The sequence below is a fragment of the Papaver somniferum genome, chromosome 8, assembly GCF_003573695.1.
Source record: "Papaver somniferum cultivar HN1 chromosome 8, ASM357369v1, whole genome shotgun sequence".
Lineage (NCBI taxonomy): Eukaryota > Viridiplantae > Streptophyta > Magnoliopsida > Ranunculales > Papaveraceae > Papaver > Papaver somniferum.
The window spans coordinates 139,935,450-139,960,557 of record NC_039365.1 but is presented as its reverse complement, the minus strand read 5'-3'; the positions used below and the strand labels follow the sequence as shown (position 1 = coordinate 139,960,557).

At 35.5% G+C, this 25,108-nt stretch overlaps 1 protein-coding gene and 1 long non-coding RNA gene across 2 annotated transcripts; both read right to left on the bottom strand.

Annotated features, from left to right (window-relative positions):
- Positions 1-195: 195 nt before the first annotated feature.
- On the bottom strand, positions 196-1,799 carry LOC113304181. Its single transcript, XR_003338063.1, has 4 exons — positions 1,649-1,799; positions 1,456-1,541; positions 1,302-1,358; positions 196-502 (listed from the first exon to the last, which is right to left on the bottom strand). It is a non-coding gene; the product is annotated as an uncharacterized LOC113304181 (long non-coding RNA).
- Positions 1,800-8,326: 6,527 nt separating this feature from the next.
- LOC113303219 (probable polyamine oxidase 4) lies at positions 8,327-13,554 on the bottom strand. Its single transcript, XM_026552240.1, has 10 exons — positions 13,044-13,554; positions 12,394-12,506; positions 12,203-12,291; positions 11,659-11,772; positions 11,191-11,278; positions 11,000-11,085; positions 10,786-10,888; positions 9,871-9,968; positions 9,169-9,598; positions 8,327-8,885 (listed from the first exon to the last, which is right to left on the bottom strand). Exons 1-10 carry the CDS (start codon positions 13,096-13,098, stop codon positions 8,571-8,573), a joined length of 1,491 nt encoding a protein of 496 aa, XP_026408025.1. The 5' UTR covers positions 13,099-13,554; the 3' UTR covers positions 8,327-8,570.
- Positions 13,555-25,108: the final 11,554 nt, after the last annotated feature.

Here is a 25,108-nt window from a genome sequence, read left to right as displayed (position 1 = left end):
TCGGTTCCAAAATTTTGGACCGGTACCTGTATCTTGTACCTCGGTTCCGGTACCATTCGGTACACGTACGGTACCAGGTACGGTTCCGGTACCAATCGGTACTTTCTGTCAGAATTCAAAGACAGATTTTCCTGTCATTTTTCCAGACAAATTAAGTACATGTTTTACCTGTTTTTCAATATATTAACCAATATCTCAATCAAAGAACAAATTAACAACTAATACGTAACAATAATACTAGCAAACCAAAGTTCCAAACAACCAAAGTCTTGAAAATCTGAAAGAAAAAAAAAAAAGTAGCAGTAGCACACAAACACACACAATAGTCTTAATTCTTAACCACAATGCACTGGTGGTGGCATTATCAAGTAGCAGTAGCAATGACAGAATGATTGGACAGTGGTGGCAATGACAAATACAAAGTCTTGAATCTTGATCTTCTATTCCATTTCCATGGCAGCAGCACTTGTGGTGACATTATTGTTGACAGGACCAAGTAACGCTGCAAAAACAAGTAATAGCAGTTAGTAACTATTAGTCTATGTCTAATACTGCCAAACACAAGTAAATAGATAGTGCTCTTTAAGTGTATTCTAAGATTCAAATGACTACACACATTTGAAGATTCAATTGACTACATGAATCAGAAATTAAACATGTATTCTAAGCATGTTCTCTGCATATCAAATGATAGCATAAAGAAAAGGGATGGGATTGTGTGTGGAGATTAAACATAGGCCAGCAGGTATTTATAATTTTATATAGGCTTGGTTTTGGGATGACTTGTGATACTCTAATCGGATTCAGAATTCTAGTTCCAACAATAATAGGTTACTTGTTGTACTCTGAAACAGATTCAAGTTGTAATAGAAAACAGAATTGCAAAATCAGCACTTCAAGTAGTATTTTAGTTAAACAAATTATACCCAGTTTAGTGAGATGATTAACCTTTGGATTACTTCATTTTGCTTAACAGTACAGTAATTAACTTTACATTTGACATATAACAAAAGAAAGAAGAAACATATATTCTAATCATTGTATCCATGAATCAAAAATTAGATTCCATTATAACTTCTTTCTGCAAAAACTCCATCAACAAGCATATATCAGACTGGAGACCCTAACTAACTCCTAGACTAGACCCAAAAACTCCATCAACAGGAAACATACATAAACTCCATCATTTCTAGTATCTTTCAAACATAAATATCTCCAATATCTCCACAAAGTTGATCATTAGAAACTCATCTAAAATTTACAGTCCAATAAATAAACAGAAGAAGAAAGAAATGATTTACCTTTGGTTGAGAATTTGAGATTAAGGGTGCAGAGAGATAGCAGAAAATTCCAAAACCCTAGAATCGGTCATGCAAATCAATGTTATAAACTTATAATCAAACTAATGAAGCTCAAATTAAATGATACAAATGACAGATCTAGATTGCATCTTACCTAATCAAATGATTAAGTAATCAAAAGATTCAGAACAAATAGATCGAGATTTCGGGTACCCAATTCACTCCTCCGTCAAAATTTAACTGAACGCACACACAAAAGGAAGATAATAATCAAAATCAAAATTAAAAAAAAAATTAAAACATCACATATTCACAATCATAATCATAATCAAAGAAATTTCGGTTACCTGTTGTAGACTTCTTGTTAACTTATTGAATTAATCAAACAAACAGCGATGGATTTGGTGGTGTTTAACGTGTGTTCTTATGAACACAGTGATGGAGGAGGAGACTCAGGAAAGGAGAGGTGCTAAGAAGAAGAAGGAAAAATAAAATGAACCACTTCTGTTTCTAACCCTAACTTCATTCCTATATACTAGATATCTACCACCGTTAGATTAGATATAAATCTAACGATCACAAATGATCGGTACAGTCGGTACAGTTCGGCACGGGATATGGGTAGGGCCGAGTACCTGTACCTCCCTAGTCCCGGTTCCTGTTTTTTGGACCGGTACTTGTACCCCCTTTCTCGGTTCGGGACAAAAATAGGTACGGTTCCATCGGTTCTGGGACGGTCCATCGGTCCGGCTCGGTTCCCGTGCACCCTTATATAATTCTGCTGGTGTAAAGAAAGATGAGCACAGGGCATATTTAATTAAAATTTTCCTTTTATTTGTATTAAAAAAAAAACCTTCTTTACCGAGATTTGTAGTAAATCTGTTACTTCAAAATAAAAAAGAAAGCGTTTTGACCAATGACCATGGTCTACTTTAGATGTAGTGTGCTCAAAAAAGTGTTGCAAATCAAAAAAAAAGTGTTGTTTAAAAGTTAACACTTGCACTTGCTAGTTCTCTCCTAGTATTTGCTCGCAGTTCAATTAGCAGCGATATTGAAACGCTGAACGGTTCAACACTGAAAAAGTGGTCCCAACGCTGAACGATTCAACGCTGGATGATTTTAAAGAAAATGTTCCGACATATACATACCCTCTCCTGACATTTACTAAACATTTGGTACCTAGTCAGATGTAGTACAATTAGTACTTGATATCCTCACCATCCAAATTATACGTGTAAACATATCCACCCATCAATGGAAGTTGTCGCCAAAACAAACAATAATTGTAAGTTTCATGTAGTCTGTCAACAATAAATTCTTAACACAGACAAGGGGAAAACAATTAATTAATTATGAAATATAATGTTTACAGTAATAATATCATCCAGTCAACTAGCAAACTGGAAAATACATCTCCTTCACCAGATAGGAAACGACTCCACCACCCCAATCCAAGCAAACTGGATCCCTCAGTTCGAAAATAATATAGACCCAACACTTTTCTACCCTATAAATCAGCAGCTGATATCATTGACCCATTAACCCGGTCTTGGAATCACGAAAAGTTGAGCATCCTCCCACCAAACACAATGCAAAGAATAGTCAACCTTCACCTTCCACATGAGAACCAACCAGATAAAATAATCTGAACCTTCACAAAATCAGGAAAATACACGACGTCTTCAGGATACAAATGTCTAACAGACATTTCTGATCAATTGTAGCACAACCCACCGCCCCCTCCAACCGACTTCCTATCGACGCTCCCATTTCCACCAAAAGTACAGCTTTTCTTGTGGAAAGCACTTAACGAGGGTTTACCAACCTTCCAACTACTCAATCACATCCGCCTCGCAAACTCCAATCTTTGCCCCCAATGCAATTCTGAATATGAAAATGCAAAGCATATCCTGCTATATTGTCTGATCGCTATGGATTCTTGGAACCTACTGCTTCCACGGATTTCCACTCCGCAGAGCACCCACCAAGGAATACCCACTTCATTAAACCCACATACATCTATATCTCTACTTCTTCAAGATAAAATCGGTAACGAAACCACCACCACATTCTGCTTTCTCTTATGGTCCCTTTGGCTGGCTAGAAATGACGTCGTATACAACCAAAAGCAAACAAACCCAACAAACATACTCCAAATGGCTACCCTCCTACAACAGGAATACACCTGGGCTCAACAGAACCTCCCACCAGTACTACCAGGAATGCAATCTTCTACAAACATTATGTATCAGATTCCCAAGTCAATCACAATTTTAGTAGGATAGAGTAAACCCCATCCGGACTGGATCAAAATCAACACAGAGGGAGCAGCTAGAGGACATCCGGGACTGGCAGGAGCGAGAATTATTTGCCGAAACGAAAATGCTATCACAATCCTAGCAATTGCACAACCACTAGGGATAACAACATCGCTCACTGTGGAAACTTGGGCCATACTCATAGCGTCAAGAATATCTACAAATCGAGAATGACCAAAGGTGCAATTCTAAACGAACTCGGAAAAATCTTCTTAGGTTTTTAACCTCGACAACCGAACCACCTTGGTACTTAAATAATATGATAGCAAAAATCAAGCTTATATTGTCCCAAATTCCGCATTGCACCATAAACTATATTTTCAGGGAAGGAAATCAGGCAGCGGACGGGTTAGCAAACAAAGCAGCAGATGACAACACAACGGGAAATCCATCCACAACAATCTGGTACCACAAAACACCATCGTGTATTGATCCTATTTTAATGTCAGGCTCTATGGGTACAATGTATCCTCGTGTTATTTCTTCCTAACTTTAATACAATTTCATGCTTCAAAAAATAAAATAAATCATCCAGTCAACCAATTTGTTGGTCAAGCACTGTTTGGTTCCGCGACTCCTTGCTATATTAGCAATACCATAGGACTTAAGAGGTTTCCCTAGCTGACGTGGACTGTTAATCTAGCTGCTAAATTAAAATATCGTAGGACTTAGCAGGTCACATCTGTAAGATACCGGATGCTACTCTAATGGAGGGTGAAATGGATTCAATCATCCGGTTTGGAATAATAATAGAATACTATTGAGTAATCAATCAAATTATGATGCGCGATATCAATAAAATCTCTTTTATGTTGGAAAATCTAAAGCTAATCCCAAGCAACAAAAACTGGCGAATCAACATAACATATATGCCGACGGCGGAATGAAGTTGGAATGAACCAAATTTAGAATTATTATATTGTAAGTTATTTTGCCTTGAATCTGAAAATAAATTGTTGTCATTTGGATGATAGGGATGTGAACTTAAACAAGCTAAATATTGGTAGTTGAAGCACTTCTGTTGGGATTCGGGAATGCAGTCAGATAGTAAGGCTCTCCATTGCATTTTCTTATTTTCTTGGTGCAGCATAATCAATCTCAATTGTCAGTTCAAAAAATAAATATAGATGTGCTGAATTATTTAGTGACAAGGTGGTTTTCGTGGCGCGCAACTATCTCGCTACTACTTCAGGTATGAGCAAATGCTAGGAAAGAGGATCAGTGTGAACAAATAGGCAACACTTTTTCTCTGAACTGCAATACTTTTTGGCTAATCTAGCAGCTCATTCTAGCCCATTGGACTTTGCCTGGTTGAATATTTTCAATTCCTGTACCAAACTTTTTAACACTCAAATCTCCACGGAAAGAAGCTAGATTAAAATAATAAATTCTGCTGCAGAGAAATAGGAGATAGCCCATTACAACAAACTCCTCCCCCTACAACAAAGATCTCATCAAGATATGAGTTTAAAATTGAAATAAACGCGTTACGACCATGGGTCTCCGATCTGATCTATTAGAACTTTCCTGTTTTTAGAAACGCGTTTATCAGACAAATTACAGCGACTAAACTTAATTACGTATTCTTACCAGCATAACCCAAGTCTATAAGCCCATTACTGTTAATCACGTATTTGAAGAATTTTGTTTGGTCATGATTAACAAGTCTGCCTCCCTTTTTTTCCTCTTGACAAAGAACCTCATTAAAGTCTCCCATTAGCAGTCATGGAAGGTTATGAGGTGGTATGATGTTGTTGAAGTCTTTCCACATATCCCATCTTGCCTGAGGTTGTGGAGGTCCATGTATTCCAGTGAATAGCCAAGGTTGTTGAGGTGCATGGGGAGTGATATACGCATGGATTACACTTTGATTAACCAAGATAATCTGGACTTGTAGGTGGTTTGACCACATTAGGCAAACTCAACCTTTACGTCCATTACATGAAAGTGTAAAACATTCATCAAACCCTAATCTAGAATTCAAGGACGACATAAGTACAACATCAAAAAGTGTTTCAGATAAAAACAGTAAACTAAGTTTGTGAATCCTATTGAATGCATAAAGTTTTTGAACTGTCAAAGGATCAAGCATCCCTCGACAGTTCCATGCTAAATAAATCATTGTTGTTACGAGTTGTGGCTCTTGCCAGCAGCTCGCTTGTCGTTTCTTGAAGCTTCGACATCATTCTCTTCATCATCTAGAGATAGTTGACAAGCTGATGAAGTCATGTGTTGTTTGCTTGTGCCTTCCTCCTTTGCTAAGGTAGACTTGCTTTTCTCCTCCTTGTAGGTTTGTTGTTGTGCAGTTGGTGGTTCTCTGGGTTTCCTACTTCGAGTTGTAGGAACTTCATACTGTGGTTGGAATGGTCTAGTTGGATATTTTGAATTCGTGTAACAAACTTTTTAACACTCAAATCTCCACGAAAAGAAGCTAGATTAAAATAATGAATTCTGCTACAGAGCAATAGGGAATAGGCCCCTAAAACAAACTCCTCCTTCCTATAACAAAGATCTCGTCAAATCAACGCGTTACGACCATGGTCTCCGATCTGAACTTGCCTGTTTTTAGAAACGCAGACAAATTACAACGGCTACGTATTCTTACAAGCTGTAAAAACTTGGAAACAAAGTTTGTATAGCTATAAGTAGTGATCTCAAGTGGTTCACTGCTACTACTACTTGCTAATTAATCTTAAAAACTCTTAATTTGTTCATCCCTGTTCTTCTTCAACATTCTGTGAAAAATTTCTTTTTCTTTCCAGAAATACAAATCGGAGATTTTCGTGAAGAAAAAATGGGTCATTTGGATCAAAATAAGGTGGAATCATCATCTTCTTGCAAGAACAATGGTAAGAAAAAGAAGATTTTCAAGGGCAGAATGAAGGTTGTTGAGAAGAAATATCATGAATTGAAAACTCTGTGTGGTGTTAGGGTTTTCCTGTATGTTGATTCTGAGTTCAATAAAGATAAGAATGGGGATGGATCGATTAGGATACTACCAGAAAACCCAATTGAATGTCAAGAGATTATCAAGGATTTCATTAATTATGATTCAAAAACAGCAGGGAAAAGAAAAAGGGATACCGATGAAGAAGTTGTTGATTTATAATGTATGAAGATGAGGAAATTATGTAATGGTGATGTTAAAGAAGAGAATCAACAATTTATTGATTAGAATCAGTTAAGTAATTTATCAATTGAAGAGATTCAAGGAATTGAAAGGAATTTGGAGCCCATGCTTGGTATGATTTCATAGAGAGTAGATCAGTTGATGATGGAGAAGAACACATCTACTAATGATCCATCTGCAGAGAGTTGTTATGAAGATGATACAATTATGATGAAGGAATCCCCCTCTCTTCCACTTGCACCTAAATTTGATTATCCATCTCCATCATCTACGGATTTTTTCAGTTGTAGTTCTGATCTGAAGAACGAGTTTGATATGATTTCTGAGAGAATAGATGAGGTGATGGAGAAGGATAAATCTAATGATCCATCTACAAAGGGTTGTAATGAAGATGATGTGCTTATGATGAAGGAATTCCCCTCTCTTCCACTTGAACCATCCAAGGATTTTTATAATTATAGTTCTGCTTTGGAGAAGGAGTTTGATTATGATGTTAATCAATGGCTTAATCTTCCTGGGCTAACTAATGAGGGTATTGTGTTTGAGTCTTTTCTTGACTTGATTGACTTCGAATTCCAGGGGTTGAATAATTATGCAGGTAGCTTTACTGATACAAGTCGAGTGCACGTGCACTGCACGTCATGTCTCACAATATGTTCTGGTCAAAATCAATATTTATTTTTGTGAAATGTAGCTGTATGTTAGAATTTATTTACTATTTTCATGGAAGAAATAAAATTATATGAAAATTTAAAATTTGATGCTCGTGTTTATATTCTTTGAATAGAGAAATTAAAGAGTTTTCTGGTCATATAAAGTTTACAAAAATCCAACATATGATTTAAAAGATATCGAATTTTCAAAAAAAATTCATTTAAATTTTATAATAATGGCATTTTAGTAAATACAAAGAAAATGATTTAAGAAGAATTGAAAATATCCCTGTATTTAGCTGTCTTTACGACATAACCTTCTGCGAAAATGAAATCCTACCGTTGAAGAACAAACACGGAATATCGTAAGGCTGCAGTCAAATGTTCACACGGAAATAAATTTTCCGGAATCTAACGGATCAATTTTGATCCTATAAAGTATAACGGTTGAATTTCTACGCGCTTTCAAATTGGGTAAGCATTTCATATTGAACTTGCGCTCATTGAAGGGGTGGGAGATGATCCACTGCTGAAGAAAAGACGAGCTACTGCTGCTGACTACTGAGTACTTTATTTTGATTTTTATTATCTAAGTAATTGTTTTGTAGATGCACTGACTACTAGTTTCCTAGTGTTGTATTTATGATGCAGCCTCTCTTGCATTCATAATTTCAGATGTGCAGTGCAATTTTTTTGATTCCACTAGCATTTCATAGTTTGCTCATATGAATATATTATCTTTTCGATTCTAGCATTTCATTTACTAAATGCATAGATGAGTAGGAATGTTCTGATTCTGGGACGAGCACAACCAAATTATTACCCAACAAAAGGTTTAGTTGGTAATGGCATGAATTTATTGAATTTGTCTGATGTGTTAGCAGCTTCTATTATAACTTGGTTTACCAAGACATCCTCCATCTCCTATCCAATTTCGCAAAAAATTGTTTATTAGAACATAAAATCAGTCGCCAGACTGTTGTAAACTCGTTAACTCATTGATTGTCAGTATCTCAAGAGTAGTTATTTGTTAACAATCCAACAGAGGCGAAGTAAGAAAATTGCCTAAATCAATGATCAGGGTAAAAGTAAAATCCAGAATTCCTGTAATTTGGCTATTTCATTAAAGTTAAATAGTTCCCATCTTCAAATAACAAAAAGAGCTCTTTCACATTCTGGAGATTTGGAGAGGAACCATTGATTCAATGGCATCTTCCCTTGAAGAAATGAGCTGAAAGATTTCCAAGTTACCCAGTCGCTCTAAAAGATACCTTCGGCAATCTTCTGCAGCCTGCAATCCTGCCGAGTAAGCACCATGTACTGAACCGGAATGGTCCGTACTAACGGCCTCCCCTCCGAAGAAGAGACTACCCACTGGAGCCTTAAGCCTCTCGTACAAATCAGCAGGCTTTCCCACCAAGTCATAAGTGTAAGAACCAAGCGAATTTGGGTCACTTCCCCAGCGCGATACAAGGTACTGTACCTGTATTGGTACCGACCAAAACAAAAGCATAAGAAAGAGGCAGAAAAGATTTTGGCATAAATTACTGTGGTTCGTACGGAGAGGTCGATCAAAGTAAGCAACATGTTAACTGCACAAATTGACAATCTAATTCATGAAAACACCCTTTTTTGGGGCTCCTTGAAGTGACCCAAGGGCTAAACTTTACAAGAAAATACTAACAAAAAATAGAAAACTAGTTTTGTGCAAGAAACTTCAAAAGAAAGCACAAAACAGGGGTGGGGGGGTGGGGGTGAACACTTACTGGCTCTGTTGCGTCAGGTAGCATTTTCTTCAGCTGCGACATCACGAAATCAGCCGCAGCCTCGTCGGAGAATTTCTCTATGTCGTCAGCAAATGTTCCAGCTGCCATGTAGACTAGGACAGGGTTGCCTGTAGCCTTGTGTAGATTGAGAAAATAACCACAGGCATATGATGTTGGTGCAACAACGCCTAAAAACTCTACGTTCGGCCAAAAGACTGTGTCAAAAAGCAAAGCAATCTTGTTCTCATTACCAACACCAAGATCAGAAATGGCATCTGCTTTCCACTTCGGTAGCTTCGGCTCAAACTCAATAAGTTCAGCTTTGAGAACTCCATGAGGTACTGTGATTATGGCAGCATCCGCAATAAGATTTCTCCCATCTTCTAAAGTTAGTTCCACTTTACTACAGCCACTAGATATCTTCGTAACCCTAGATAGGTAGAAAAGGTAAGTATTGACAAAAGAAATGTTAGTGAATTCATCTCGAGTAGTTTCCTCGTGAATACTTCCAACTCATACTTGAGAAATTTGTTCAGAAATTCAATACCCCACACAATTGAAATTGCATAATTTTATTTCTCTTTTTGATTTTCTGTGTTCTGCCTTTCAGTTTTTCTATATTGTTATATGTTAGAAATTACCAACAGAACATCACACCAAAGAACATTTCCAAAAAGGGCAAAAGAGAACATGTAAGCAGACCTGTGATTCAAGCAAATGTCAACGTCTTTCGCAAGCGCTTTTACCACGGGGTAATATCCCTCCACCATAAGTCCATGACCACCAGTTAGAACATCCTCCTATATTGCAAGCGAATCCCTCAGTTAGTCAGCAATCAGGGTTTGAAACCTAACCTTATGAAAACTGCTATGGTTGAAAAAAGTTCAATTGAAACATGTATATTGTTCGATAACATTCTTATTTTGATGCGAAAGGTAAAATCACACCATAACATTTAAAAATATTACTTGAATGATACCTCTTGGCGTTTCTCGATGATGGACGAACTGAAGAACTCACTAAATTGTCTTTCTGGTTTTAACCAACATTTTGTGGGAGAATAGAATAATTATAATTATGTTTATATAATTTAATAATATAAGCAGGAGAAAAGAACAACTCTGTAAGCCACAAGCAGAATACCAAATTTCCATTTAAGATTTATTTTCTGTGAAAAACAAGATGCGCTATCTCTGTACAAACCAGTGCATACTTGCCTAAGAAAGAAAGAAAGCCATCCACGACAATTAACTACAGTGACATGAATATTCAAGGACAGTTTTTCTGTGGCATTGTAAATTCCCAATATTCTTGAAGGCTAATTCAAAAATGTTCATGAACAGGTTACAATCACATGAATCGACCCATGATGAAAAAGCTAACCATAGAAAATATTTTTATGTAGAATTTACACATCCTCCTAACTGTAATATACAGAATCATGTCGTATGCTTAAGCAAGTTAGGATTAGTTTCAACTGTCAATCACTAGCAAAATCAGTTCTAAAGAACTTGCTGGGGTGAGTACATCGAAAAAGCGCACCCACCGATAACTAGCATCTGTCATGTTCCAACTAGAATACAAGATACGACAACAGAAGCTTCAATATGTAACTACCTGGTCCCAGTTTTTCAATGATATCTTGTCTGCATCTGCAGCGAACCATGCTTCCATTCTACATAAGTACCATTGCAGGACTTCTTGGGCAAGACCTTCTAGTCTATAGAAGAAACAAAGAGGAAACCATAAATTACCAAGAGAAAAGAAGCAACTAGATCATGCATATAATATGCACAGCACCTAAACTTAGACAACCATACAATCTATGTACCTTAAATCTGGGTTCTTATCCAGAACAATCGAAATAGCCTTTAGAACAGACATGTCATCCACACTTTCATTTCTTACTTTTTCTGTCTGAAAAGAGAAAAATGACAAGTTATCTACGTAGGCAACTGAAGAAGTATAATCCAAATTAACTTAAGAGAGCTAACTAATACATAATTAAGGTGAAGAAAATACCTCTTTCAAAATTTTCCTAAATGTATTTCCAACTTCCATTACCAGCTGCTGAGGAATTTGATTCCCTTCCATATCAAAAAGCACATAGCTGCACTTATAAAGGTCCAATGATCATGATTTGAAAGACCAAAACTGCTATACAAAATCATGATATAGAGGGAAGGATATTGTTCTTGTGGATCAATAATTTCAAAGGAATAGAAAACTAAAAAAAATTTAGGAAATATATATTGTGTCTCCATGTACACGAGAGGAACTGGTATCACCCATGAAATAACTGATTGTTTGGAGCACCTAAATATTTACTTGATGAGCACACTGAGGAATATCCCCAAAGGCAAACATCAAATATCTCAAGCCAGCAATTGAAGAATGTAAGTTGACTGCATGTTGGCTATGTTCCATATGGAATTGACCTTGATGGGTCTTTTAAACTTCTAAAAAAGTAAGACAGAGTTCAGAAAATACCTTTCTAAATCATGGTCATACAGCACCGAGTCATCATCACTAGTACGGTATAACGTAAGCCCTAGGCCACGTATAAGTGGGGCCAGGGAATTCTCATTGCAAACACCATGTAACCTGAATTGACATAAAGAAAGACAATTAACCATCTGAGTATCATTTTTTATCTTTGCAATCTCAACCAGGTGGAGATGCTGAAATACATTGACAAATCTAGATGTCTCAAAAAGTTCTGTTTTTTTAAAAGATCATCTTGATATATTCTCAAAACCTTACAGAAGCTTCAAAACCATATTTTGTCCGATCATAAAAATGTATAGTGTCTCCCTAAGCTTTTAGTCATATAATGCTAAAGAAAATTTATGTGTATACTGATACTGGTTTGTTACATTAATAACAAGTAAGATAAAAGAAAGTGAATAGACATCAAGGCGCATGTGTGCTAGACTGCACGTGTGCATTTGCGTACATAGGTGCGTGTCCGACTGTGTGTGAAGAATTGGATATAAGAGATTAATAAGGAAAATCAGAACACAATTCAACTTACCACGATGCTCCCAAGTCGATGGGACAACCAAGTGAGTAGTCCGTATGAATTCGACCACCAATTCTATCTCTTGATTCCAACAAGAGTAGCTGAAAATGAAGAAATGACAGAAGCCAAGGAAAACAATGAGAAAGATACAAAACAGTCGCTGAATTAACTACTTCTAACTCAAACCATTCATAATCTTTCACCTTAAAAGATGCATCGCGAAGGGCACAAGCAGCTGCAATTCCCGATATGCCACCACCTACCACAATGACGGAAGGAGCGCAAGGTTTCCTATCGGTATGTGAGAAAAAAGTACCTAAACCGTAAAAAGTAAATAATCAGCAATTAGAGTAAGAAGTAGTCAGGTAGACAAAGATATGCAATCACACAAACTAGAGAACGCGGAATTGCAAGGGTAAACAAAATTTTATGCACAACGGATCACAAAGTGGGAGTGAAAGGTGACAAGTAAAATTTTAGAATCCTCACTTCATATGTTTCTTCCCTAAACGTTAATGTTTAATCAACTAGTAAAACTTGAATCTCAAAGATTCTGCACAAAAACGTGGAAAAAGACATTTGACTCACATCACAGATTTCCAAGATTGTATTTTACTTTTTCTAAAAAAAATTGTTCAATGTTCCATACTCAAACATAAATTCGGGTTTGAAATTCTATGCCAAGTGAATTAAAATTCTTATTATGCGAACATTCTCATAATCAACCACTGTAATCAATTCCGAAGCCAGCAAAATTTAAAAACAACAAATCAAATAGAACATGCATCAAAGTGATTCCAATGAATGAAAAAATTATACTACTGAAACATAAAGAATCAAAAAAACCACTGACCATCCACATTGTTATTATTGTTGTCATTGCTGAAGAGAGAATCCTTTTGCTCCATTGTAATTAACACAAGACAAATATGAAGAAAAAAAATGTATGAAAGATTTGATTGTTTGGTTATTATAAGAAGAAGAAAGAATAAGAATTGATGAGAAATCCAATTTAGGGTTTTATAAAAATGGTATTATTACTATTATTTGAAATCAATAGTAAGAATGAATGATAAAGAATGAAAATTAACAGCCCAATCATAAAAAGGCTTGAATTCGATGTAGAACGTAACTTGTCAAACCAGCTCATGCTCTCATATGTAACAAAAATCTATAAATAAAAAATTATTAACAAATCAAGAAAAATCCAAAAAACCAACCACACAAAAAAAAAATCTCTAGATTGAGAAAGTTAATATTAAAACAAAGATTTCTGTTTATATCGAGAGAGAAGAAGAAAAAGAACGACGAGTTTGGTTTGCTGTAGGTATCAGAATTGCATATGAAATCGTTTTTCTGAAAACCAAGACACCGAAGGAAAAATTCTGTTCTTGTATCCGCGTAGAACATTAAAAACAAATATTTTGACGTTATTATCCTTCGGTTTATTCCATAGTTGGTTACTGAGGAGGGTTACATTAGGGGTATTTTCGTCATGTGATTTTATAGACGGTTGACAACTGGAATCGTGCTGGTTTTAACTTCGGTTGAGTGGAATCAGTGGATCGGTGTTCTTCTCAGCTGTAGCCTGTCTGCCTGTGTAGTGCCACTAGGCGTTGGTGATTGGGACATCATTGTTATAACTGCTTCATCCCCCACCATTAAGAATGGGGGTTGTAATGCTAACCCACATTAACATGGGTATATGTCAAAGTTGGAGTTTGCATCCTCGTGTTTTAACGCGGCGTCACATCACCATCTGATTTTGGCATTTTGCTGGTGAGGTATTGGTTGGCATTTTGGGTCATGTACGCCCACATCCGTCAAAGATTGACCAGATTGCCAAGTTGTGTCTTGGATAAGAAAAAAGATGCGGGGAAACTACAAGTGGAGGTTGGCGTACCAGCAAGTGGCTCCGACGCGATGTGGCCGTTACGCATACACTCCATCCCTAGACTACCCACACAGGTTTATCTCCACTAGCTAATTTTACACACAAAAATCCTGCAAAAAGAGAAAAAAAAAAAAAAAAAGCAATAGAACCCATATTTGACATTCTTTTTGTTCTACTCATAAAAGTTCGTGTGGACAAAACTCAAACCTTTCACTTATTATTTCATTTCGATTGATGAAGTAAAACATTGATAAAAAAAAATAGTTACATATTATTTTCTTTTGATCGATGAAGTAAAATATTGATTAAAAAAATGGTTACATAAGAATTGTACTATTGAAAGAAAAAAATCAGGCAAGAACAGTAACATAAAGGATATTTGGTTGTTGGTCGAAAATTAGTGGTCAGTGTTGGGTTTGGATCCCAGAAAGTTTCCAGTTAAAATTTGGTTCTCGGAAATGAACAGATTGTCTTGGTCATCGAAAAATAGATTAAATTAGAAAATCAAAAATAATTAGCAATTTTAAATTTGTATTTTAATTTATTTACTAATTTTTTAAGATGCCTCATTTGGTACTTTCGGATGGTTAGGAGTTAAGGTAATAAAAACTACAGTTATTTACATGGTTAGGTCATGAATGATCTACGTCCACGAAGATTTTGAGTTCTTTCAATTAATCGATGTTTGGATTTTACATAATCTCTTTAGTTATGAGAGAGAAAGTTCTAGAAAGAATAAGTTATAGAAGAATAAGAAGACCCCTCACCTGTACTTGCAAGTGGGTCTTTAGGACTATAAAATTATATGTCCTTAGTTTCTATGTCATGATTCGTGTTGATAACGTCATTTAGACTTTTACTTTCCCGCCAAGCAATCTCTACGACCTGAACTTCATCTTTATCTTCCATCTGGATTGAGATTTTAGGTCGAGCTCACGGTTGGGCTCACACGTCGAGCTCAAATATCATGACTTGAGGTCTTGATATTACCGGACAACTTAACCCTTCAACTCTCTAGCTGTCAGTTGTTGGTAGATATATATTATTGTCATCAACATTTAGGCCCCAGTTTTATATAATCTACTGTTAGGCATTGTTAACTCATGAATGAAGGGATTAAATAAAAAAAACATGTGATATAACAACTCATGCGCCATAAAAAAAACATCATTTACTTCTTTCAGGGTTTTAATTTGAAATAAAAATTGGGGATTTTGGTCTGAAATTGGGAAGTTCAAAAATTGATTGTACAATTAGTTTTTTGGTTTGGTTTTCAAATGGTGTCTTTTGTTGTCATAGGGGAACCTTTGTTTTTGCAACAAAAATTCCATTCGTACTTAATCCGCGGGAGAGCTTAAGTGTAAATATGCTTGTAATTGTTTGAGGTTTATCTTTCATATTTTTTTTGTTAATTCCTTTACAGTGAAGTTTAATCAGCTTTATAAGAAGTTATCATATATTATTAGCTCCTTCTTGCTTGCAAATTGTCTATTAATACGTTATGTTATTGTTGGTTGAAATTGGTTCAAATTAAAATTGTTAGAGTATTGCTTAGTTGAACCCACTGACGTTGATATATCAAGCCACTTATCAAATTTCAATGCCAATACGCATTCTTGATTTAGTCTGCGAAATCCAATTTCAGACTAGATTAGATTTAAAAAGTAGAGTATATATCAAATCAAAGTGATCCTTGAAGAGTGAATATTGAAGACTACACGGATACATCTATCTAAAACTTCACTAAAGGTTAGAACGAATACTTGATTTCTTGGAACTCTTGTTTTCATTCTACCTATTTTATCTATCCATACAAAGTGCTTACTCTTTTGTATGACTGTAAATGTACTTTTATATATACACCTTAAGAGTTTTGAGCCTAAGACTTCAATGAGAATAATGATTGACTCCGGAAAGGTCTCCATTTTATAATTAATGAAAAGATGAAATCAACAAGCCAAAAATCACTCAAATCCAATGTATAACGAAGAAGTTATGAGTGAAACACAAAGGCTGGAAAAAAGGTGTGATTAAAGGTTGAGTTCGTGAATTGAAATCAATACACGAAATTTCAGCAACAGTTCGTAAACTAAACCGGAAAAAAGTGAATTTATGCATATTTAGGGAATGACATAAAGAAAGAGGCGTGAGGGACCGGGCACGGTGGCATGACCGGTCGGCCGACCGGTGGGTCCGGTCCCTAGGCACCTCTTATACTTTTTTATTATTACTTTCTCTCTCCTATTTTGCGTGGGTTTCCTCGTTTGTCCATATTTTTGAATGTTCGTTCGTGCGTTTGGGTGCTCGTTCTTGCATCATCGTTGAGTACACTTCACTATTTTCTTGGGGCTTACTCGGTGATAGTCCAGACGCCCGATTGTTGAGTAATTATTACTAATTCATGAAATTCAGCGGAGAATGATTCATGAAACAGAGTGATAAAAAGGAATCGTGTATCTATTACTAATCCATGAAATCCGTTCGTGGAATTCAAGGAACAAAGTAATTAGATAGAATGGTTATCTATTACTAATCCATGAATCCAACCGGGGAATTCAGGGAACAGAGTAATGAGATGTAATAGATTATTTTCTAGGAATTCGGTGGATGAATGTCAAGGTGGAATTAATCTATTTGAAGAATCGAGATATGAGATAGTTGAAGCATCATATTCATTCTGAGGGGTGTATAGTCATAGAACAACAAACAACATGACGTCCTGAAGGCGTTCAACTCTCTAACAAACAATTATGTTTAGAGAACCGCCCAATCATCAAGATTCTATACACGGTCTCTCTACATAGTCAGGAAACAACGTGCAGCGTGACGTCCTGAAGGCGTTCAACTCTCTAACAAACAATTATGTCTAGAGAACCGCCTAATCATGAAGATTCTATGTAGAGGTGGGTCTCTCTATGTAGTCAGGGAACAACGAACGGCGTGACGTCCTGAAGGAGTTAAGCTCTCTAACAAACAATTATGTCTAGAGAACGCCCAATCATTAAGATTCTACATAGAGGTGATGATGAAATGTGTGAAGCATCGAACGCTCAGCCGGGGAGGCCTTTCGAGAAACATATTCATCATAACTCTCTGAGAGGAATGCTCAGTCATTCAGAGATCATGAAATGGTTCACGGATCGTAAAATATGAACCGTCACATGTGTTCCTGAAGCCGGGTCAAAAACATGCAGTATCATGATTTTATGATTTTGTCCTTTCGAAAATCCACCATCAACAGTAAGACTGATAACACTGTCTTGTATTCGAATCTGTATTAGTTCTATATTTCTCTCTAAATCGATTCGAAACATTACCGAATAACATCAATAACATATATTACCGTTCCAGGCTATTTTCGAACGATAAAATTTGAATCATGATTTTGATTCAGAATAGTAAATTGTCATGAACCGAAATTCATCAAGTATGAACAAATGTTCATTAATCTTAGTCATTATAATTCCAGAAGTCTCTTAACTTGATAATTATATTTCGAATCGAAATTCTTGTATATGCATAATAGTCTAATAGTCTCAATGATAGAAAAGTGAATATAACTTGAGAAATAGGTGGTTCAGTCTTCATTTACCTTTTGTTGATGAATTTATCCAAAAGCTTCGGTTGAATTTCTCCTTCAAAAGGTAGAACGCAATGATGACTGCGTGATCCACTATTTTTCAACTACATTTCTATCATAGTTCGAGACTTAACTAATTGTAGACTAGAAACCAAGATATACTTTTGATAACTAAATTTGGCAACAAGCTTGAGATAGAAACACTTGTGAGTTCGACCGAGCAATGCTCTAACACTAATTATGTTTCACAAAGGAAACCTAGGTCAATAGAGGACGACTATAGCAATCAACTAGGACACAAAGTGTTAGGGATTAATTTTTCCAGTTAATTTTTCAAGACCGAGGGTTTCTTAGAATTCAAGATAAGATAACTTGAGATTCAAGCAAACACTTTCTATGTTTAGATGAAACTTTAATTAGGGTTTCAAGTAAGAATGTGAGAATTTTGTCTTGAAATCACATAGAAGAATATACATAGTGGTTTATGTACGTGAACTGTGTGTAATTATAGTTCTTGGCAAATATGCCTTTCGAAATTATAAGCAATATAGTGTTCATTTGAACACTCAATAATTTAATCTTGATGCACAAACACTAAATATTTTAGTGACCATAGATATCTTAGAGGTTTTTATGAGAGTCATAACAATGATAAACATATTTAAGAAATAAGTCTTTGAGTATCTGCTAAAAAATCCACTAGGACCGTTGGTAAAACGGTTCGTGAACCGGTAAGACAATTCATGGGTTTGGGAGCTATGGTTCATGAACCGGGTTTGCCAACAGTTAATGAGTCGTGAACTCCGTGCACGACGGTTATTGAACCGGGCTCGTCAACCATTGTCCTTATACCAATTTCAGATCACCACGGTTCGTGAACGGGGTTGATGAACTGTCCCATTTTGAACTTAAGTTTTGCAAATTGGTTCGCCAACCTTCCTGTATTTCCATAACTCATATATCTAGGGTATGTAAGAAGGTACGCCAACATACCTTGAGTCGAAATTAGAGAAGTTCTGAATTTCTCTCTTTGATGTTTGAAACCTTTCCAAATGATCCAAAATATCAGTTTTGAGCAATAAATTATTTCAAACCAAGTTTCAAACGAACCAGCGAATATCATTGCTTGAATCATATTTCGAGATATTTGACAAGACAAGCTTGACTCGAAATTTCTTATTTGCAATAAATCTTTTAGAAGTCATACGACATAGTCTCAAATAGATAGAATGGTAAAGCTTGTGAGAAAATAGAATGGTTCAGTCTTCACATACCTTATTGATGAAGTTCTTCAAATTTCTTCGTAAATCTTCAGTATTGGAGAGGGATGTCTGATACTCAACTACCAATTTTTATAGCTAGCCCAAGACTTGACTTAGTAGACTAGAAATCAAGATATAGTTTTGTTCATCTAACATTGACAAAAAGCTTGAGATAGTAAAACTTGTGAGCTCGACCGAGTAATGCTCTAACAAAAGTCTTCATTTAAGTTGAAGCAACTCTTAAGTTTTTAAGGTCGTCGTCTCAGGAATCAAGTGCGTAGAATCTTGCGAATTTCAAGAGACTTAAGGAACACAATTGCAACTGAATTGCTTGGAGGGTTAATTCGGTCTCAACTAAATTCCAATTCGAAGTCTTATATTAGACTAGTGTTTGTAGTGGTTTAATACATTGTGGTGTTCAAAGCTGGACGAGGTCTACGGTGCAGTTTTCCTCGTTAACATAATTTCTGGTATCTTAGGTTTTTCATTTTCAACATTATATTATTTATATTTGTGATACAAATAATAAAAGTAATACGTAATCAGTCTAGATAGTTTAGTTCCTTTATATTTGAGATCAAAAACTAGACTTGTTCTTGTTCAATTCATATCTGAAAGATAGGTTGCAAGTTTCATATTTGTTAGAATTCGGATACGATCAGGTTGATCTTGGATATTTATTTTTGAGATCGTCTAAGAACTCTTCTACACAATCAGGTACACGGACCTTTGGTATATACATATTGGTTGTGAAAGAGAAGGAGAAAAATCTATATACAATATTCTTTTAAGGTCTTTGATTTGACCTACTTGTGATTGTATTAGGTTTTTTCCATCTAGATTGACGAACAAAAATGTTGGTGGTGTACTTGGTACCTTATTATTTTTAGTCAAAATTTGGTGAATTATCCAATTGGGATTGTAAAAAAGTATTAGAAAAGTACCTTAAGATGAGTATTTCTTCTAGACTCAGAAATTCAATTCGAGGAATTGTTTTTTGGATATATTTCTTTTCTTGAATTTTAAGATGAGTATTGAGGTTAAGGGGGGACATATTCAAGAAATCAAAAAATGACCTATAATAATAGGAGGGGAGGAATTGATATGAATAGGTTAAGATCAAGATGAGGGATTCAGATTTACAGAGGATGAATTGACTCATTAAAAAATATTTGAAATGACTAGATTATCCATTCAACCTAAACCTTTCTTCAAAGCCAACTGAAGCTTTAACTCTAGTACCTTACGAGCTTAATTATTCAATATGTGCATCTACTTCTACGTAGTGGCAGTTGTAAAAGTAAAAAGTATTAGCTAGACTCTTTTTTTATTTTCATAAAAGAGGTAAAATTCATATATTGATTGATAAGGCCATTTTGAGTTCAGAAATATTACAATAGTGATCATAGATTAACATCGTAGTAGTGGTGACTCCACATGTTCAAAACTAAGGATTCTCCAATTTTAACCATTCTAACAAACCTTATGTCAAGACAAAGAGGCCAAATTTGTTTTGAAAAAGAAAAAAAAAAGAAGCTGCACTCTGTAAAATTCCAGTAGTGCGATCTTTGAAAATTCTAGCCAAATTTTTTTCAGTCAGCCGAGGGTTTTTAATCTCTTGATGATGAAGTGGTTTTTCAATCACATAAGGGTTTTTAATTCCTTGGTGATATGAGTAACAATAACAAAAGTTTTCAATCAACCAAGATTTATTGATAATTTGTAGATAAGAGTAACAGTAATAAGGGTAACTGGAGTTTGCTGGAACAGTACAAATCGGTTTGAATAGGTCTGAATCGTCCTCGGAGTCTTGAGAACATTTGTTGTTTTGGTTGGTGATGTTGTTGATGAAAATCTTGATGTTGCTATTGTATGATTGTTCTTGATTCCGTTAATGGTGTTGTTCTTATTGTTTTTGTAGTTGAAAACCAGCCATAGAGAATCATCCTCCTACTCTTAGCCAACCTCTTCATTTGATTGAAGAAGAAAAAGATAAAAACCCCAAAATCAGAATACCCAATCGAAAATAAAACCTAAATATTGTTACACAAACAAAGATTTAAATATATAAATATTAAAAGAAGCTTGAAAGATTAAACGAAAAAATATATCATTCAGGATTTGGGCTTCTCAGGTCCGCTCCTGGAGAAGCAGATCTGAGCAACGATATTTAAGGATTTGGATCTTTATCTTAGAAGTAGAAAGTTAGACAAAGTTTAGTTTCCATGGCTCTTGTAGCGCCCCCTAAGCTAGCAGCTGACTAATCCAAGAGATTAACTGAAAAAAAGGCACTAAAATCTAAATCATTTACTTAAACATTCAATTAAGAAATCTACTACAAAACTTAACCCAACACTAGCCCCGCTGACAAATACATATATATAAGAATTCCTCTCAAATGATACATATACAATAGTCATTAGGTTTTCAAATAGAATATACAACATAATAATCATATCTGAAGTAAAACTCCTCGAAGCTTTCGCTGCGCAACTCTGATCTGTCTCTGAAGCTGAAAGTGGGAATGGGTTAGCACATCAACTGTGCCCAGTAGGAATATAACATTTAACTTTCAAGTAATCATTGAAATGATATGAAAACAATACATGTTTTCCCTAACACTAAACACAACCAATTCACAGAAGTAAACAATCATGTATATGGAACTAACTCCTTCCAAACAATATATAATATTGGTGACTCGTCACGCACCTAGATAGCTATATGGTGACTCGTCCCGCACCTAGTGATTGCATAAAAGCTCGAATTCATGTAGATATAAATGAAGAAGCAGTATCCTATATACCACAGATGGAAATTCTCATTTCCAAACAATCAAATGGAAATTCTTATTTCCCAAACAATTCATAAAGACGAACAAAGCATTACGATTCTGTTCCAAGTAATGGAAAGATTTAAAGAAATAACAAAACTTTCGTAAATCAAAGTTAAACAATGCAGGGAAAGCACAAACAAACAATGCATGAATTTGTTAAACATAAACTTTTGTAAAGGAAAAACAACAATAATCACAATAGAGTTAAATATAAATTCCCACCTCTTTTGATGACAAGCCACGCCTACCTCGAGATCCACAATCCACTGGTTCATCCTTTGAATCGATCGTTGTTAATTTAGATTAATTGTTAATCACACAAGAAGTCTAAGAATCTAGCCAAAAACGCTCACACAAGGCTCATAACATAATTTCATATAACTCTCTAGTTATAAGCTAAGTGAATTATCTAATGTAACTAAGCCCATTTATGGTTCTACACCTTTTTATTATCTATCTTTAGCATATCTAGGAGTTAGTAAATCGATTAGATTGGTTCTTTAGTCCATTAACTAATGTCTTAAGAATATCTACAGCTTTGTAGAAGAAATCGAAAGCTAATTCGTACCATAAGGGGTATAATTCATGTTCTGGGAAAACTATATATAAGCCCAAGTTCACTAAGTAAGCCCATTAACTAAGGTCCAGTCCATCTGAGTCAACTAACGGTCTCTAACAGTCAACGTTTGGTCAGAAAGAGTCAACTAACAGTCAACGTCTAAGTCAAAGTCCATGGTCAAGTCAATGGTTAACCGAGTCAAATCGGTCCATGTCTATTGAGTCAAGTCTAGTCGGTCTGGTCACTGCGTTAACTCAGTCAGTCACACTAAGTCAGCTAAACAAAAATGAGTCAGCTAAACTGACTGGGATGTCTAACAGGAAAACATTCTAGTGTAACTATAGTTTCACTAACAACTTGTTTCTATTCATTTGATCAATATACAAACTTTCATTGTAAAAGAATTCTACAAATTCAATACATCTATAAGTTAAGCTTCACCTGCAATCTAGCAGTTCCAAGCTTTAATAGCAAATACTGATTGCAACTTAAAATCACCACTAGTTCATATCATTTTCAACTCAATACCATTTAACTACAACTGCAAATCCTTATTAGCTATCCATTGCAGCTACTCACTCATATAACCCCCACTGCTGCAAAAACCAACTCAATTTCATTACACAAATCTGTACCCTGCACACACTGCCTGCACCAGTAGTTGTATCACAACTATTCACATTCACTTCTAACTAAATTACATACCAATTTCCAGTTCCAAATCCACACACACCTAGACTTAAACCTCTCTTGCACCTAGACAGTTCAAACACCTATTTCAGTCACGCTGCAAACTCCATGAACTGCAACACCATCACCACTACCAATTCATTACCTCTGCACCAGCTCCATTGCTTGCAATCATTCTCATAGCCATATTTCCTCCAATCTCAACACTAATTACAACTTCTTCTTCTGAAATCCACTACAATCCCTCTTCTTGTAACTTATCTTCATCACTTCAACCATAATTACATCATCATTAATAATTCCATTTACTTCAATAACAACTCCCACAGTATCACAGAGCCATCCATATATTCAATTTCTTCACTATATCCAATAGCTCAATCATTCTCATTATAACAACAAATACTCAACGATCAAAAGAACAACTTATAACGTCAACCAAAAAGTGCAATTACCTCATAACAGTCTCACACAGGCAATAGAAGTCGGATTCTTCCTTCCCTTGGCACAACTGAGAAATCATCTCAATACCACCACCATCTGCCAAAACCAAATCTACTCCTCTTCTCTCTCTCGATCGGAGTCTCATAATCATCAACCCTCAGAAACCCTAGTTCACAAATTGGGGAAGAACATGAGGAACCCTAAATCTGCAATTTCTTAATTCTTCCTCAGAACAGCTCCAACATCTAATTAACTTCAATACATCCAATTATACTTTAATTAAGAACAAACCCATCGTTAAATCAATCCCCTTTTCATCAGCTTCATCTTCTAATTCCTCCTTGAACTTCTTACGAAAACCCAAAATTTGGCTCAACCACCAGAACAACTCAACAACGGAAATTAAACAACCCTCCTATTATTCATCTATGAAAAACACGATTTACATCTCGATTCCACACAAAACCTAACTTCAGAAATCACATCTTCGATTTACAGCAACAACTCTAACCCCTTTATCCCGTGCTCGGATAACAACAACATCATCACTATTAACTAACCCATAATCTTCTCCACCTCCTACCGATCACAAAATCACCAATCTGTTTTCTCAAATTTCGGCAGAAGATGAACAGAGGAGAAGAAGAAGAAGAAGAAGGAAAGAGAAGAACGAGAAGACAGAAGAGAGAAGAAAAATAAAATAAAAGAATGAAGAAAAATAAAGAAATGAGAACAAGTTTATCTTCTCGGTTTGGGGATAAGACCAACGACAAACGATAAATGCACCCTCCCAATTGATATGGGTAGTCAAGGTCGATCCAAAGCAGAAAGACTATTTTCCCCTTCATATCCATCCAATGATATCTCCTTCGCCCAGTATCCTATTAACACGTTTGAGTAGTCCATTCTGCATAACTTTGCGAGATCTAACTGATGGTACTAGTTTCGTATCTAAATCGTTGTTAGATTAATTCCTATTAATTATCGATCGTGTTAAACGAATCGAGTTATTATCGTCTAATCGTATCTTGACTGGTCTAATAATGTTGACGAGATTGAGGATCCTTACATTCTACCCACTTTATTCATTTTCGTCCTCGAAAATCAAACCATCATTCTGGTCTTCAAAACCTCCCTAGCTCATAAATTAATCTCATCTCTTGTCTAAGCGCAAACAACATAAAACAAACCACAAACTTATATGACTGTCTACAACTAAAATTTGTGTCTCTAGGTTCAACTATGCTGATTTTAATAACTATCATATAAGGAAGTCTAATTTTTCTGACACTAATTTCTATCTATAAGATGATTTTCTTACTTACAAGGAAGAATCTTACAAATCTTCTAAGTGAAATTATATCTATCGGTTTCCTAAAGAATTAGACCAAGCTTCTATGGTCAGTCATCTTTGAATGCAGTTGCCCTGTCGAGGTTGACCAAACCCAACAATGCTTTCCTAGGAACATAGAAAACACAACCTTCACTATTTCCCAGTGCCGGATTAACAAAATACTAACTTATTAATATTAATTAATTCTTAAAATTCTATCGTAACTGGTTTAACCTACCATTTTTACTTCAATAAAAACAAAGAAATCAATCAATCAAATAAATAAATCTTTTAATTATTGATAGCTTTTAGTAATTAAG